This window comes from Varroa destructor, unplaced genomic scaffold (genome assembly GCF_002443255.2).
Source record: "Varroa destructor unplaced genomic scaffold, Vdes_3.0 BEIS01000006.1, whole genome shotgun sequence".
Lineage (NCBI taxonomy): Eukaryota > Metazoa > Arthropoda > Arachnida > Mesostigmata > Varroidae > Varroa > Varroa destructor.
In genome coordinates this window covers 32343968-32358822 of record NW_019211459.1, presented here as the reverse complement: position 1 = coordinate 32358822, position 14855 = coordinate 32343968, and the positions used below count along the sequence as shown (strand labels likewise).

Below are 14855 nucleotides of genomic sequence, written 5' to 3'. Positions count from 1 at the left end.
TACTTCAGTACCGCCAGTTATTATAGTTTTGTTATCAATCTTAAGGACATTTCATGTTACACATAATTTATATGAAAGACATATAATGCAAAAAGTATCCTCACTTCCAAATAATAAAGCATTTATTCTTGATTTTATGCACAGCCAGCGGGCTCTCTGCGATAGAGTTCAGGTTCCTTAAGGCGTTCTGAATGCCGTTGTTTATGCCGTTGTTTTAATCTATTCAATAGTGGCAAGATCTTGAGAAACTTCTTTGCCCTTTTTTTAAATCCAATCCTCATCTACCTTGGTTGTAACTAGGATGGACGGTATCATGCGGCCCAATTTTCGCAGTTCGAAGGTCCAGATTGTCCTGATGCTCGTTTAGCTTCATTATTTCAGTTTTACGTAGCCTCGTTATGCTTAAGGTGATGCCATCACTTCACTGCCTGTCGCACCGATCGTAAAAAGTGTAGCATTTAGGTATAATAAGTAATATATATTACAATTTAACACGAAAATATAAAACAGCATTAAAATCATTATTATTTGTCGCATATATAAATGACAACAAATGATTTTTACAAACATACATTTATTTATTTCGTTCCTATATAAAGTACCCTATCATCATGATCATGAATGTCAGTATTGTTGACTTAATCTCCCATAATTTGTCTAGTGTACATTCTGTGTTCTCCTACAATTCTCTATTCTCTCCGCGTTTTCCCTTTACATGTCCCAACTTCACAGATTAGTTACCTCCAACATAAATTGCGATAGCATCCCTACTTTCACGAAAATCCCATTGCACACATCATAAGCGTTACATTCATGCTTACACGTTAGTGTAATATCACTACTTGAGCGATTTGTCACATTTGCAATTACTGTTAATATCATATGAATGTTGAAACGTTCCCTACATCCTTGTGTAACTAACCAATTAACAGTTTTGCAGTTATTACGATCTTCTTCTCCTCTTATACGAGAAGCCATTTTCTAATAACAACTTTATATTACTAAATCGTGTTTTAGATTTTTCTAGGTGTCACCTGTCAGAAGTGACAATATTTCTTCTTGACTTTTTTTTATCCTAAAGAGGTACAACAATTAGCGTGTGTCCATCCTTTTATATATTTTTTCCACTAAAGTGCTCTACTGTTTTTGGTAATAATTTCTCTATCCATATATAAGCGACACTATATAAGAGCCACTGTAGCCGTCTGCTTATTACTGCTTCAACATTCGTTCGGTCTGATTCTGGTAAACAACAGAAACCTGTTAAAAACGACGGCAAAATACTGTTTGACTCTCTTGCGCACACATTGCTTCTTTTATTATATTGCGTGCATTGCAAGTAGGCAGTATGTCTGCACGGTTCTTCAGTGTGCCTCACTACTGCCGCTACTGTTATCCCTACTGCTAAATAAGTGCTCGTTTGATGTCGGCAAGTTTGATTCAAAAATTATATTGATCCGCGTACCAAAATCGGCACTGGCGTACAACAGCTTAGGTGCGGCAAGCGCTTGGCAGCGGGCGCTAGCTTCCATTATCTAGCGGCAGTTAGTTTGCTTGTTGACCAGAACCAAGACATACACAGAAGCAGATGGCTGCAATAGTTACATGCAGTAATTCCACATTTTTCTTTTTACATGGCGCGGACCTTCATCTGTTTGAGTTTTGGGGTGGTCTTCTTGGCAAGGCGTTTCTGTTCCCTGAGCTCGAGACGCCGCTGTTTCTCGGGATCGTCCTCAGCCAAAATACGCTCACGTTCCATGCGGATTCGTTCGTCACGGCGCTGCTGTGCCAACTCCTAAAAACGACAAAGGCAAAAATCGTTTAATAAAATTACAGTAAGATTCTGTACTAATTTGTTGAAGCCGGCTCACGTGTGATCATTTAACCTATGCTTGTACGTACGCCGTTAGTGTAGCGAAGCATACGTTTTATTACGCCACGCCACAACAAAGCCAAGCAAGTAGCCTTGCATCAAATGAACTTTATTACTAGACAGCTATGCAATGAAGTTTCCAGGGACTGGGATATGATATTAAAAAGTACAGCTTTATGTTTCCATGTCAAACTTCAGTGTGACACTACCGTGTTATGAAAACTTGTAATTAAAACTATTCAGTACTTGCCTGTCTCTGCACATGAGTGTTCTTGAGGAAAGTTTCTTCAACTTTCTGTCGATTCTTATCAGCTTTAGCCCGACCCTCCTTGCTTAACCGCAAGCGGGAAGCCTTATCAGCTACGATGAGTACTAATCCTAGCAAACCCTCGAGTGCCTCCATCTGATCTTCGGAAGTACGGCCTTTCCCAGGTACTACATGGTTACCAATGTTGCAAGCAAAACTAGAAATTTTATATCCTATGTAGTAGCGTTTAAAAGAGCAGTAATCACGTGTACGCTGCTCATAATAAAATAAAGCAATAACGATGTAAAACATAAAAATTAGATTGATTTAGGAAGAAATACATTCACCGTCCACATTTCTCTGTGGTCGATTATGAACTTGAATCCGACATAAACCTTACGGTTTGCAACGAGAGTCTTATTACGCGTCTTTAAGTAAATATTAAAGAAGAAAAATTCGTCTGATATGGAAATTGACGCATATAGTTATCTCTGTGCATAAAGGATGCAAAATGTTATTCTCCTCTCTCGCCAAACGTTCACTAAGAGTTTACATAACAAGCGGATGAAATCATATCTAGCTAAGTTAAACTTTCGTCTAATACAGTGTGGTACAATACCTGAAATTTTGAGGATAACAACGCGTTCAGTTTCTGGTTTTTTCAGCAATGTTCCCTGACTAGCTTCTTCTGCAGTCCGAAGTGCATTTTGGCCTTGCCATTGGTCCGACACGTGCAGCATTTCAATACAGTCCTTGTACTCTGATAAACGCTGCGTAAATTTCTGATCCTAAATGGTAAAAACGATACCTCATTTTAGCTGAAGTCATTTACATTTCTGATGAATTTAACTCGTGTATATAAGATTTGCTTTTATTGCAGATTTTCTGCTCCTCTGTTTGGGTTATTCTCATTACACGAATTTATTAAACCTAAATTTGAAAAATCTTTAGACATTAGTATTAAACGTCCACATTCAGTTTTATAATAATTAGAAAGAAATTGCACTATCCTATTTATATATTAGCCGTCCGTACTACACATAGCCAAATCAATGTCTTGAAGTGAGCAAATTATCGAATTAAGTTCATTTTAGGGGACATCATTCAGGTAAGACAAGGAGATCTCATTATAAGGGTGATCTCAACAACACGGTAAATTTTTATAACACAGTTGTGTTATATTTATTTAATTTTTCCTTGCCTTGTTGGTTTCTACTCACCTGGAAAAAGGACTGAGTTATATCACCAATCTCTGAATAAACAGCAAAAAATTCACCAAGATCGCGAAATACGCGGTCGGGTACACCTTTCCGATCTGGACAGAATGTCAGAACATCTATCATCTCCTTAGTAAGCTTTGATGCGTTTTTTTTTGATGTCATGCAGAAGACGAACGGGTCCATTGTTTCCAGTTTTAACTACATGATATAATCCACATTGCAGATTTACAGAAAATAAACGAATTATTTTCAAGAGCGAAAAGTTGTCGATAGGTATTAAACTTTATGAATTAGAAAATTCTGTGACGCCCATCGTAAATAGAAAAATATAGTCCATACTTATAGTTACCTTATAAGTGATCTGGTCTGACGTTGGCCGCATTAGTTGACCTAGCACACCTACAAGACACTGCCGCTTGATAAGTCGTAGCTCAACAAGCATACCTTCAACGCATTGCCTTCCTGAACACCATAACGTAAAACAATGCTCGGACTCCTTGCGAAGGCCAGCACTCTGAATTTCCTGTGATTTAGTCGCAAAGAAAAGCAAAGCCGTACCTATATATATATATATATATATATATATTTTGTGAAAACTTGTCTGTGTTTATTACGCCAATGCTATTTATATCTCTAGACTTTATTCTTGATAGATATTCTAAACAAACTGAGTGGACTAGCTACTGCAGACGCTGAATAGTCTCATAAGTATTTAATCCTTGAAGAGATGATTGAGATTCTTGTTTTTTTGTTACTTCCATACAGTTAACACACAACCCAACTAGCAGTAGGATAAATATTCATCGATAGGTGACACTGATCACGAATTTCACACAAGGTAAGGCTATTTGGCGAATGTTGCATTTAAGCCTTACCTTAAGGCCATCGTCTCCAACAAGAGCAAAATTTTTCTCCAATAGTGTGACGTGTTTGTCAAACCATGCACTCGCCAGCCTAGAATTCTTAGATCTGAAACCAACGCATATAGTTAATAATTATTAGTCTTCCATTAAAGCTGTTGAAAGCAGGGCTTTTGGTTCATCTGGTAAAGTTAATAATATGTAATCCTATTACTATTCTGCATACAGTACCCTTCCTTAGTAAGAACCATACAGTCTGCTGCTATTACAACAAAGGTCGCTAGTGTCCATAGATTATAGACGAGGTCTTCGTTAGCTTCAAACTATTTTCACTTTTTTTTTTTTTGAAAAACGTATAATACCACTTAGTTTGCATTGACAATTCGCGATCTGAACACTAATGTAATAAGTTTTGTCCTTACCGTCCAGATAAGAAATTGATAAAATAAATCACAAGTGCTGCACACATCAGCATCTCAGCGTAGTAACTTTGCCACGAAGCACGGAGATGTAGTGGAACTGAAGTGATTTTAAGATCGTTGTCACTCCCTCGTCCACCATTAGCACCGCCCACGCTCCCTTGAGAAATCGGTGGACGTTCCGAGCTGTTACCGAAAACGTGGTAATGACAACGCTATTTGGGTTAAAATAACGAGCGTTTTAGTACCATAGAAAGTTAGCAATAATTTGACAATCATAATATATGAATTAAAACGTTATACTGTCATTTACCTAACAGCTAATTGTACTAGTCAACAGGCTACCTCTGATCATGGCCTTCGAATTCTTCAGAGTCTTGGAAATGATCAAAATCTGCATCGTTGTCAATTTCATCATCTTCTACGAAGGCATCATCTTCTTTGCCACGACGGCCCACCTGGAATAGGGGGATATTAAATAGGCCACGAACAATTTAAGCAGAATCTTTAAACAGAAGCAGAATCTGATAGATTCTGCTTGATAACCGCCATGGTGATGTAGGTTGTGGTGGAGTAGAATTAGAAAGAAGAATTTTATGAAATTTTATCAACGAAAGGTCTTTTTTCTTTCCACGTCGATCCGGCTAAGCAATGCTGAGCGATCGTTAGAAGAAGTCGACCCGTTTTTTGCTTTCCATACCGGTAATCGTGCGGCATTGCACAACGCAAGAATCATGTGGCTCAAAATTGATGACCCCAAAATAAAAACCTCTCAACAAACCTCATTTTGTTCTAACTTCGGCATTGCTCTCTGCTGTTGTTGCGACGTCTGCTGAAGTAACTGTTGTTTTTCCTGTGGGTCATCTTCAAACTCCTCAAACTCGGCAAACTCGTTTGCTTCATTATTTGGTGGATCGCCTTCATATTGGTCGTCTTGAGGCCTTCCATTGGCCAAGACCAGCGTGAGTACCAGTAGGGCCGACAAAAGCCAAAACCGCATTATAACCTCTATAGAAATAAACGGAAGCAGACATAAAGAAAGCAACTATTCCATTAGATAATTGATTATAGCTTAAATGAGTGTTGTGCAAGGCACATAAAATTTGGAAAGGTGTTCTTGTCATCCTTGTTATCTATTTCACCGAGATCTAATAAAGCTAACAAATAATGACTCGCGTAACTCTCTTATTTTAAATGGCGCCATTATAAATACAGTAAAGCCATAATTCGTATTATATGTTTCCATATTTTAGACACCAAATAAATTCCTCCTGGGGCTTGAATTGTTGTGTGCTGAACACTTCGTTCGAGTGATATCCTCTTCTTTCTGACAGACAGGAATAAAAAAGCGATCAACAAAACACAATATTGCTGTTTATTTGAGACACCAACAAATGCAAAGAAAAGCAATATTTTCTTGTTCGCGCAAAAGGGCTAAATGCGGAATATGCTCTAATATTTCGAAGAGTTTGACGCTTGCAACTGCATTACCATTGTATCAGGCGGTTCTTACGTTCTTTCGATTATGATGGTCATTAATAGTTACGCAATTTTTCTATCAACAATAATGAGGAGTTAGCAAATACGATTCGGTCAATTCCTAACCATGGTTTTGACGATTTTGTATAGAATAGCCAATCGTAACTTGAAGTCTGTCACTAATAAAGACCGTAGAATAGAAAGTCACACCCTTCTCAATAATGAACATATATATATATATATAAATGTTATGTAAAGTTAATGTCAAGTTAAGCTGTAGAAACGATCACTGCTCTTGTACTGTATGGTATACATCGCGTACCGTAGATGTGTTCTTCACTTTTCCAATAATAAACATTAGCAGGAACGGAATATTACGTATCTAATGACAAACTAAAACATAATTTAACCTCCACGGGAGACCATAATGTTCGACGTTTCCGACCGTGAGAGGAACTTTTCTAGTTCTTTTCCTTCGATAGGTGCACGTTGGCGTCTGTAGGTAACAATAAGAGAGCGCATGATTTGAAAACAAAAAATAAAAGAAAATAAATGCACAACTACTAATATCGAACGACGGTAAACATTATTTAAACATATTAAAAAGTGCTGGGATTGATAGACTTTATACGCTTGCGTAACCCTAAACCTGTTCTTCAACTAATTCATAATTGCAAAAAATACACTTCGCCTATAAAGACGTCTAGTTTATAAGAAAAGAATACGATTTTTAATATTTGGACCTCTTCTTTTGTTATGGCCGATAACTTGTAGCTAAGAGTCTCTTAATAATAACAACGCAAGTTTTATTAATTATTCTTGAAAAAGAATTATTCAAGACCTAGTTCTCTCAGGTTAGCAATCTGGAGGCTAAAGAAAAGCACGAGGAAACAACACTAACCCAATAGCTTCGACACACTATTGCAAAGGTTTACTATTTGTAAGGCACCACAATTTGCGTAGCTGCTTTAGGCTGCAATAGGCTCAGGAAAAACCGCCGGCTGTTCGCATTACAATGCTAAGAATAGTCATGCGCTAAGTGTCACTGCGTCCCACTGATTTTACAGCTGAGGCTGCCCGCTTAGTTTCATGCCTAATGAAAAGAGCTTTTAAAATGCAGATAGTCACCGTAGAACGTAATGTAATATAAGTTAGACAAGTGCACAAAGAAAGCGCGCGCTTTTTCTTTCAAATTTATTCATAAGTACACTGTATTATACATTTTTCAGAAATACTTGCTCGATTTGTCAGAAAAAAATTATCCGCTTGTTTACGTATTTGTTTCCACTCAACGGAAAACCTATTCTGATTTGGTCATGCTAGGAATGGTGCGAGATCATTATGGTCCTATTGTCTTTGAAATTTTAGAATTTAAAGAATCTTCAGAAAAAGCTCAGAGACAAAACTAGCATCATAATCGTGATTATGAAATAGATAAGGGTGATGTACATTTTCATCATTTACTTTTTCCTCTGCTAGAAGAACTGAATCCCATACAAAAATATCGGCGATGGAGTCCATCTATACCTAAGGGACATCTTGAAGCAGTTAATGTGCCTACAGGCGTCTTTCAAACGATTGCGCCGGCTCTGGGGCTTCTCCAAAGTGCTTCGAGCCTTCACACTTTAAAGTGGCGGATCGTTGTTCACATCGAGAGCACGTTACACTAATGGACAGATGACCACTCAGCTACAGTGCCCAACTGGGTCTGCTACAGAAACAATAAAAATTTCTGTACCTTCACGCAATGATTTGCTTTCTTCAACAACTTTCCCACACAGCGATACTCGTCAGAGAAGAACACATGCACGGCTTTCAAATCAAAGCACAGTCGCTGGTGATGCTGCAGCATCAGGGATTATCCGCACTTTCCACTAATAATCAGATTTGAACCTCACGTTGACCACTTGTCGACTAACCTGTACCGCGCTAAATGTGTTTACCGGCTAAGAGAATGATTTCTCGTCAGTCGTATCGGCAGGTATTTGTTAGACATCAGTTTTTTTTCTACTACGGTGATCGTTCGCCTAGATCACTACTGATTCGCTTCGCAAGCTAACTAGAAACTGTAACAATCAACTTGCCTGCTGTTCGATGTCGATGATACCTAATTCCCCCTCATACAGGGTCCGTTCGCCTCCTCGTCCTCCACTCATTGGCGCTGTTGGCAGTCTAAATCGTTTGACATGTCGAACTCTTCCAGTTGGAGACCGACACATAATCAAATGAGCTATCAACGCCATTTACCAATCCACAACAACACGACGATCTGGTGGTGTGTCTGCGTTGTGCGGTGGCGAGTGTATGGTTCTTTCTAGTCGGCGCATATGTACTTAAATCAGAGTGTGTGTAGCGTGCGGATGCTGTGGGCTGTTTCGCCCGCCTATCAACAACACTCCTGTGGTGTTCCGGCGTAACGTTGCTGTTGTGAATCATTTTTCGAAGCCAAAGTGTCACAACAGATCGCGCAATGGACATCGATTCGATGACGGTACGTTTATCGGTACTACTCCTGTTGCAAACATTTACTGAAGTGTACGTATGTGCGTTCCTTTGAAGTCAGTTCTCATTTTTTCGCTTTATACAGCCGAAACGCTTATTAGCCGCGGTTATGACGGAGGTCCGGGTGTTTACATATGTTCTGTCCGTATGAAGAGATCACGATGGATAGCTGATAATGTATGATCATGGAAACGATGTAGGGCGGATGATTTTCTTCGACAAGCATTGGTGCTTTTAATTGTTGATCTATAGGATTCCTGATTTGATTTTTCAACGCCAAAACACAGCGCTAAGCACATACACCGTGCGAATATCTATGAGATGCTTGCTGAGCTGAAATAGTTTTATTAACTCTAACCCTACTATGTGTGTATTGCACGTCGTATACCTAAATTAAGAAAATGAAATAATGTTGAGCTTTGAGCGCCAAAAAGTATAGGCAGTATTATTGGATAAAGATCGACCGCTAAAATTTGAGTTGGTTTCCGCAATTAAAATTCGTTAGTTGGTTGAAAGTGAAAAAAAAATATAAAGATTAAGGAGCACGGAACAGTAGGTATTTTATCTACTGTAGTACTGCCATCAATATTTTTGTGTTTACTCATTGACGAGATGTAAATGTCCTTTGTTGACGTGGGTAAATTTTGGCGCTTGCTGAATGCAACCTCCATATTGAACCTAACGTAGTACACTTGACGACAGTAAACTTTTTCATTTCGCATCGGCAGGTGGCTGACTTGAAACGCGAGCTGAAGGCGCGGAACCTCACCCTTAAAGGCGCCAAAGCCGAACTGGCACAACGGCTCAAGGATGCTTTGTCACAGGCAGAGAGACAAATCAGTTTGTTATCACTTTCTTTAGTTGACACACGATTGTATTGAAGTGGGCCAGCCAATATATACTTAATTTCATAGAAGACAATAAAGCTTTGGTGAAAACCAGCTACTCTTGCTCAAATCATTGCAAACCCGCGTATCCCGCAATGTCTTCTACTATATTAACTCTAAGGTTTTTGTTTCTTATTAAGGGACCGATCTTTATGTTCTTTATGGCATCGAACAAAAATACATGCGTCGTTTCGTAAGCCCATTGCGGTCTTAACTAGTTGTAAATTTTAATCTATTCATTTCAAAGCGTTGTCTTTACACAGTTTATGCTAATAAGCGCCTATAAATATCAAGATAGTTAACGCTCTTTGTGGGTTGTCTTTAAAAAACGTATTCACTTATATTTTTTAGGTGATGATCAGCTCCCAGAAGGAGAGCTGTCAGATGAAGGGCTTCTGAACGAAGATGATCTTTTAAAGGAAACTCCTGATTCTCCTGTCAAGCACAAGGATGTTCCTGTTCCTACAACTGTAAGTGCTATTTTACACTAATTATCAGTCGAGGCTGATCGCACATCACTCAATGTATCAGTCAATGTTTAAAAATTAAATAATTCTATTCTATAGAAATCTAACCTGGTTAAAGGATCTATAATCTATAACACACAATATATCGTCACAACAGTTATTGAACTCATTTATTTTAGCAACGTTGGTGTTGAGATACATTTTTTTTCGTACTTTTCAAAAATATCTAGTGATCAGAGAGAACCACGCTAATCGCGTTTGTGTACACCTTTACCACAAACCTGTATCACTTCACATTATTTAGTTGCAACTTGTAATTCAGTTATACAAGGTATCTGATAAAGGTGCAGATAAATAACTAAATGTATGCTAATTAATCGCTTAGTCACGCTTTTGTAACATTTGCGCTATAGGTACAACAGCCAATCATGGAAAAACCGAAAGCTTTCGTTGTATCTGCGACAGCATTGCCTGTACCCCAAGTAGTGAAGACAGCAGCTGCTCTCCAGAAAGAAGGTGTTTTGCAGTCTATGGAAGATGATTTGTTTTCGGATCGACCAGAGGCCCCTGCTGCACCGCTTCCCGTAGCTCCACGGGTTACCGCAGATAAGCTCAAGGCGCGTGCTGCACGGTTTGGCTTGCTTGAAGCTAAACTTGAAGAACGGGCCAAAAAATTCGGTGAGTACACTGAGCCTTTTTTATGTCACGCATTGCTAAGATAAGTTGTCAATGCAACTGATATCGAGACATACATAAAAACTAAGGACAAGTACTCTAGTAACTGTTCCTCGCGATATGCGTTTACTGTTCTTTATTAGGCACGGGTACAGCAAGTAAGATTGGAGCCGCGCCCGACGTAGACAAGCAGAAGCTAGTAGATCGTGCAAAAAGATTTGGACTTTCTGTTGGTGAAGACGGACGAGCCAATCAGACACGAGCCAATTCAGCAGCGACTTTTACGGCTGTCTCGGTTACCAACTCCCGGATCAATAACATAAGCGTAAGCCTCTGGCTTTTATTATTAAAGGGAAAATATAGGCGCAAGAGAGGCTTTACCTTGAGTAATTACATATACCAAAGAAACGCAAAGATATAATTCGACAAAAAGGTGTTATCATATGTTCAAGAGTCACGCTTACCAACTTACCAATGCAAATGTAATTTTTGTTTATCATTTGACATGAACTCAACGATAAAGAAAAATCTCGCATTTTTAACATTAAACAAGTTTGATAAGCTATTTTCATAAGTATTTTAGAATGCATTGGTACACATGCTAGAATAATTTTAGGCTTTATTTGATTACATTTCCAGGAAGCCGATCTTGAGAAGCTCCGTAAACGAGCAGAACGGTTTGGAGGAAACGTATCGTCTGTCGCTGCTAAAATGGTCGAAGCTGAAAAACTAGCTAGAAGAAAAGCGAAATTTGAAGGAGAGGTAACCACCGGAAGCGCCACTGTCCGCAACATCGGCGATAGCAAGGTAAGGCAATGTTCGCCTAAACGTTTACCTCCAGGGAAAAAGCATTTCCTTTTCATAAACATTTCGGCATGTGTACTTGTTTCAACTCGATCATTAAGATTCAAGAAGATGCTTTTAAACGTTTGATTTGGTCCAGCCTTTGCTGTAGTCGACTTTCACTATCAAAGCTGGAATATTGGATAGTCAACACATGCTTTATGGTTGTCAAAAAACTTCTGCACAGTAAACTGAATCTACTATATTTATTGTGTTACAATATTATATTTATTGTGTATATGTAGCATACGACTAATATGAGAATAGAGAACGCTATGCTTCTCTTGGATGCAACTCCTTTATAGACCATCACTTGACTTGATCTGGTTCGATGTCTGTGTTCGGTTATTTTCCAGGGGACAGAAAACGAGTCCAACATTGTTCCGCCGGCTCCAAAACGAAAACCTATCGTCTTTTAGGGCATGCGAACTGCAAACACAAGTAAATTATTGCGCATGACTTAAGTTATACATAATAGTCTGTCTAGGACCAATGCAAGCTGTCATGTAACGACACAGACACAAATGACCGATTATGAAAATCGCCAGTATGCGTTGAGCGATGAACCATAATACTCGGCGATCGCTTTAGCTCGCGGGCTGATAAACGATAAAATCCAGCGCAACTTCTTCGAAGTGAAGCTACACAATCCACAAACGATTACCTCATGGTTGAGATTCTTTGAAAAAAATGCCTCTTTTGTGTATATAAGCTACTTGATTAAGCATACCACTAGCAGATGTCTCAGTAAAGTATTTGATATAAAAGTAAAACAGAACATCATATAAATGTGTGGGAAATGACCGAGAAATCACGTTAAAAAAAAATAACACTGGCTCTTGGCACTGCTGGAGCCGCGAACTAGTGAAGCTTGCGATCATTAAATTTTTGAGAATTTGAGCACAACTATAGGCCTATCGCATAACCGCATTCAGAGGAGAGCGTTAACCTTTATTTTGGCTTAAGTAAAAGTTTAGCAGGCTTAGAACAACCTGAAAGACTGTTGTGACAGGCTAAACAACTGTCTAAACAGAAGTGAGTAGACGAGCAAAAAAAACAAAGCCAATTGGGGAATAACTAAAACTCGAGTTTATCTTATCGTTGAGATGGTACAGGTTGATGAAAAGACTCGATTGCAGTACGAGCGTGAGCGCTATAATTAAATTTTCCTCTCAGAATAGAAGGGGAGTTATTACTGTTAACTTGTGCTTATAAAAATATCATCATTTATGGTCTTTATATAATTTTTCTGTCTAAAAACGAGTTGAGCAACGAGTTGAAGCGCGGCAACGGCCGGTTTCTCGTTATGGTAGCCTCCGTGAAGTTTTTGTGTGTTCTGTGTGACTGATGGCTAATTGAATAGGTGGATTTTGATTAGGTGTATGCGTGTGTGTGTGTGTGTGTTTGGAAAAAATGTGATTGGAAAAATAGAGATCCAACGATGCTTGTGTAGAATTAGCGCAATAACGTTCAACTGTTCCATTTCAACTAACCTAAACTATTATTGTGCGAATCGTTTTACAACAGAAGCTAATGACGGCGTCCTTAGCTCACGGTACCTAAGCGGATACAAACGTTAAAAAAAACGGAGTTGGACATGTTTTGAAGGAAATTATAATAATGTTTATCGTTGTGCGGAGTGCGATAGCGCTAATATTTGGATCGAGTACAGATAGGGGCTGGTGCAATGTCAAATGAAGGAGCTGTGTAGGATCGTAGCACTTTCGTGCTCTTTCGGAACGCTTGTTTTAACGGCTTGGGGTCTGTATTACAAATTGTCAGCCATACAAACATCATCAGCGCCAAAGGACAAATACGAAAGAATACACAATTATGCTGTAATATAAGTTGGTGACCACTATGTATAAACGTATTGCAAAAAAAACAAGTAGAATAAAACAAAAGCTGCGTTAATCAACGAAACATTATGTTGCCTTAATTCTTTTTTTCAAATTAATAGATACGTAATTATACAAATAATAACATATCATATATGTATATATATCACACAGTTATGTATATGTATGTAACTGTGCGATTCTAGAAAAAAAGCAGTAGGTGCATAATAGTAGTCAAGAAACCATAGATTAATTCAGTCAATTTTTTCAGTATCTTTGCCAGATGGAACTTCGCTATAATAGTTATCTTGTTTATGTAAATCTATCCATAAATGAATCTTGCGGTACGACTTTGGGTGACAAAATACGTTTTTGGTAATCATAATGGCTATAAAGCAACGGCAACATTCAAGGAGCAGGCTCGTAAAGAGAAACAACGAAAGAAAGGTGCTGCAACAAAGTACTCTCAGCCATATTCTTAATGAGTGTCTTTGCTAGTAGAAGCTCGAGCTTCCGGATCCCGGAAGAACGCCATAGCTTCTGTAGAAGGGACTCAACAGTAACTGCTTGCTAACATCCGTCATAAGAAAAAAGTGCGCCAAGCATTTCATCTCTGCTGTATTGGTAAGAAAAACAACATTCAACGAAGCAATGGGAGACGGAATTTTGTTTAAGCTCGTCGAGTCAGGTGTCCTATGCAGGCTCACCCAGCTCATCACTTCGATTTTGCACGGAAATCCCGATAACGTACAACACAATGTTACGGAATTGGTCCCTTTTTAACAGGTGACAGGAGTAGGTCAGAACGACAACCTCAGCTGCATATTTTGCTCAATCCTCCTGGAGGATCTCCCAAGCAGTATAATCGAAAAGCACAAGCCTAAAAGGGCAGATGTTCTATTGTACGCCAATGACTTCACGATCTGCCGGATTAGTCGCTTTGGGGTGTAATACATCAGCCCACTTACAACAGTACGTAGCAAATGTCGGCCAAAAAATCAAGCAAACCAAAACCATGAAGTTCCGAAGAGCAGGGTCACTACCAATAAATGAAACTATCGGATTGAAGTCGTTCGCCTTTGGAATATGTAAAGCATTTTTCGTCGAGATTACGCTCGACACCAATGCCTTGCGAGAACCACAACACAGTTCAACTGTACAAACTAGACGAGGTAAAAGCCTGCTTTTTTTAAGACTGCACAGGGGCTGCATACGTTCTGCTATAATCTCTACTTGTATTTGTTAGCGGCCACTGCTCATCAGAAACGTTCCCCAGCTAAGACTCATTTGACAATAAGAGTCGGAATCCTTTATGGACGGAAAATAGCAGAAAACACATTAAAGGGACCGACATATTCTACGCAACGTATGACTTCCAGCATGTTGTGCGTGGTAATTGATATGGCCATGATCTACACAAAAGTTGACCCTGTATTCGACGCGAAGACATGAGCTCAAGGACGTCTCAGTTGAAAAGCTTGGCAAAGAAAAAAACAGCGCAGCCGCAGTGCTGTTTGATTTACCTATTTATTTTTATCACTGATA

At 38.9% G+C, this 14855-nt stretch overlaps 2 protein-coding genes across 15 annotated transcripts; one reads left to right on the top strand and one right to left on the bottom strand.

Annotated features, from left to right (window-relative positions):
* Positions 1-97: 97 nt before the first annotated feature.
* Positions 98-8323, bottom strand: LOC111252442 (PAT complex subunit CCDC47). Of its 13 annotated transcripts, none has more exons than XM_086992984.1 (12): positions 7626-7651; positions 6509-6594; positions 5401-5627; positions 4965-5077; positions 4623-4805; positions 4216-4309; positions 3690-3863; positions 3341-3538; positions 2740-2908; positions 2124-2308; positions 1646-1795; positions 98-428 (listed from the first exon to the last, which is right to left on the bottom strand). In XM_086992984.1, the coding sequence occupies exons 1-12, from the start codon at positions 7634-7636 to the stop codon at positions 417-419; spliced, it is 1602 nt and encodes a 533-aa protein (XP_086849110.1). In that variant the 5' UTR covers positions 7637-7651; the 3' UTR covers positions 98-416. The 13 variants fall into 13 exon arrangements, with proteins under 13 accessions (XP_086849110.1, XP_086849111.1, XP_022666076.1 ...); XM_086992985.1 differs by having other exon boundaries at positions 98-424; XM_022810341.2 differs by lacking the exons at positions 98-428; positions 7626-7651 and adding an exon at positions 7837-7991 and having other exon boundaries at positions 558-1795.
* An 87-nt stretch (positions 8324-8410) lies between these two features.
* Positions 8411-13395, top strand: LOC111252445 (uncharacterized). Of its 2 annotated transcripts, none has more exons than XM_022810352.2 (7): positions 8411-8589; positions 9329-9440; positions 9839-9957; positions 10368-10632; positions 10773-10954; positions 11269-11436; positions 11829-13395. In XM_022810352.2, exons 1-7 carry the CDS (start codon positions 8569-8571, stop codon positions 11889-11891), a joined length of 930 nt encoding a protein of 309 aa, XP_022666087.1. In that variant the 5' UTR covers positions 8411-8568; the 3' UTR covers positions 11892-13395. The 2 variants fall into 2 exon arrangements, with proteins under 2 accessions (XP_022666087.1, XP_086849134.1); XM_086993008.1 differs by lacking the exon at positions 8411-8589 and adding an exon at positions 8733-8777.
* The last annotated feature ends 1460 nt before the right edge of the window (positions 13396-14855 follow it).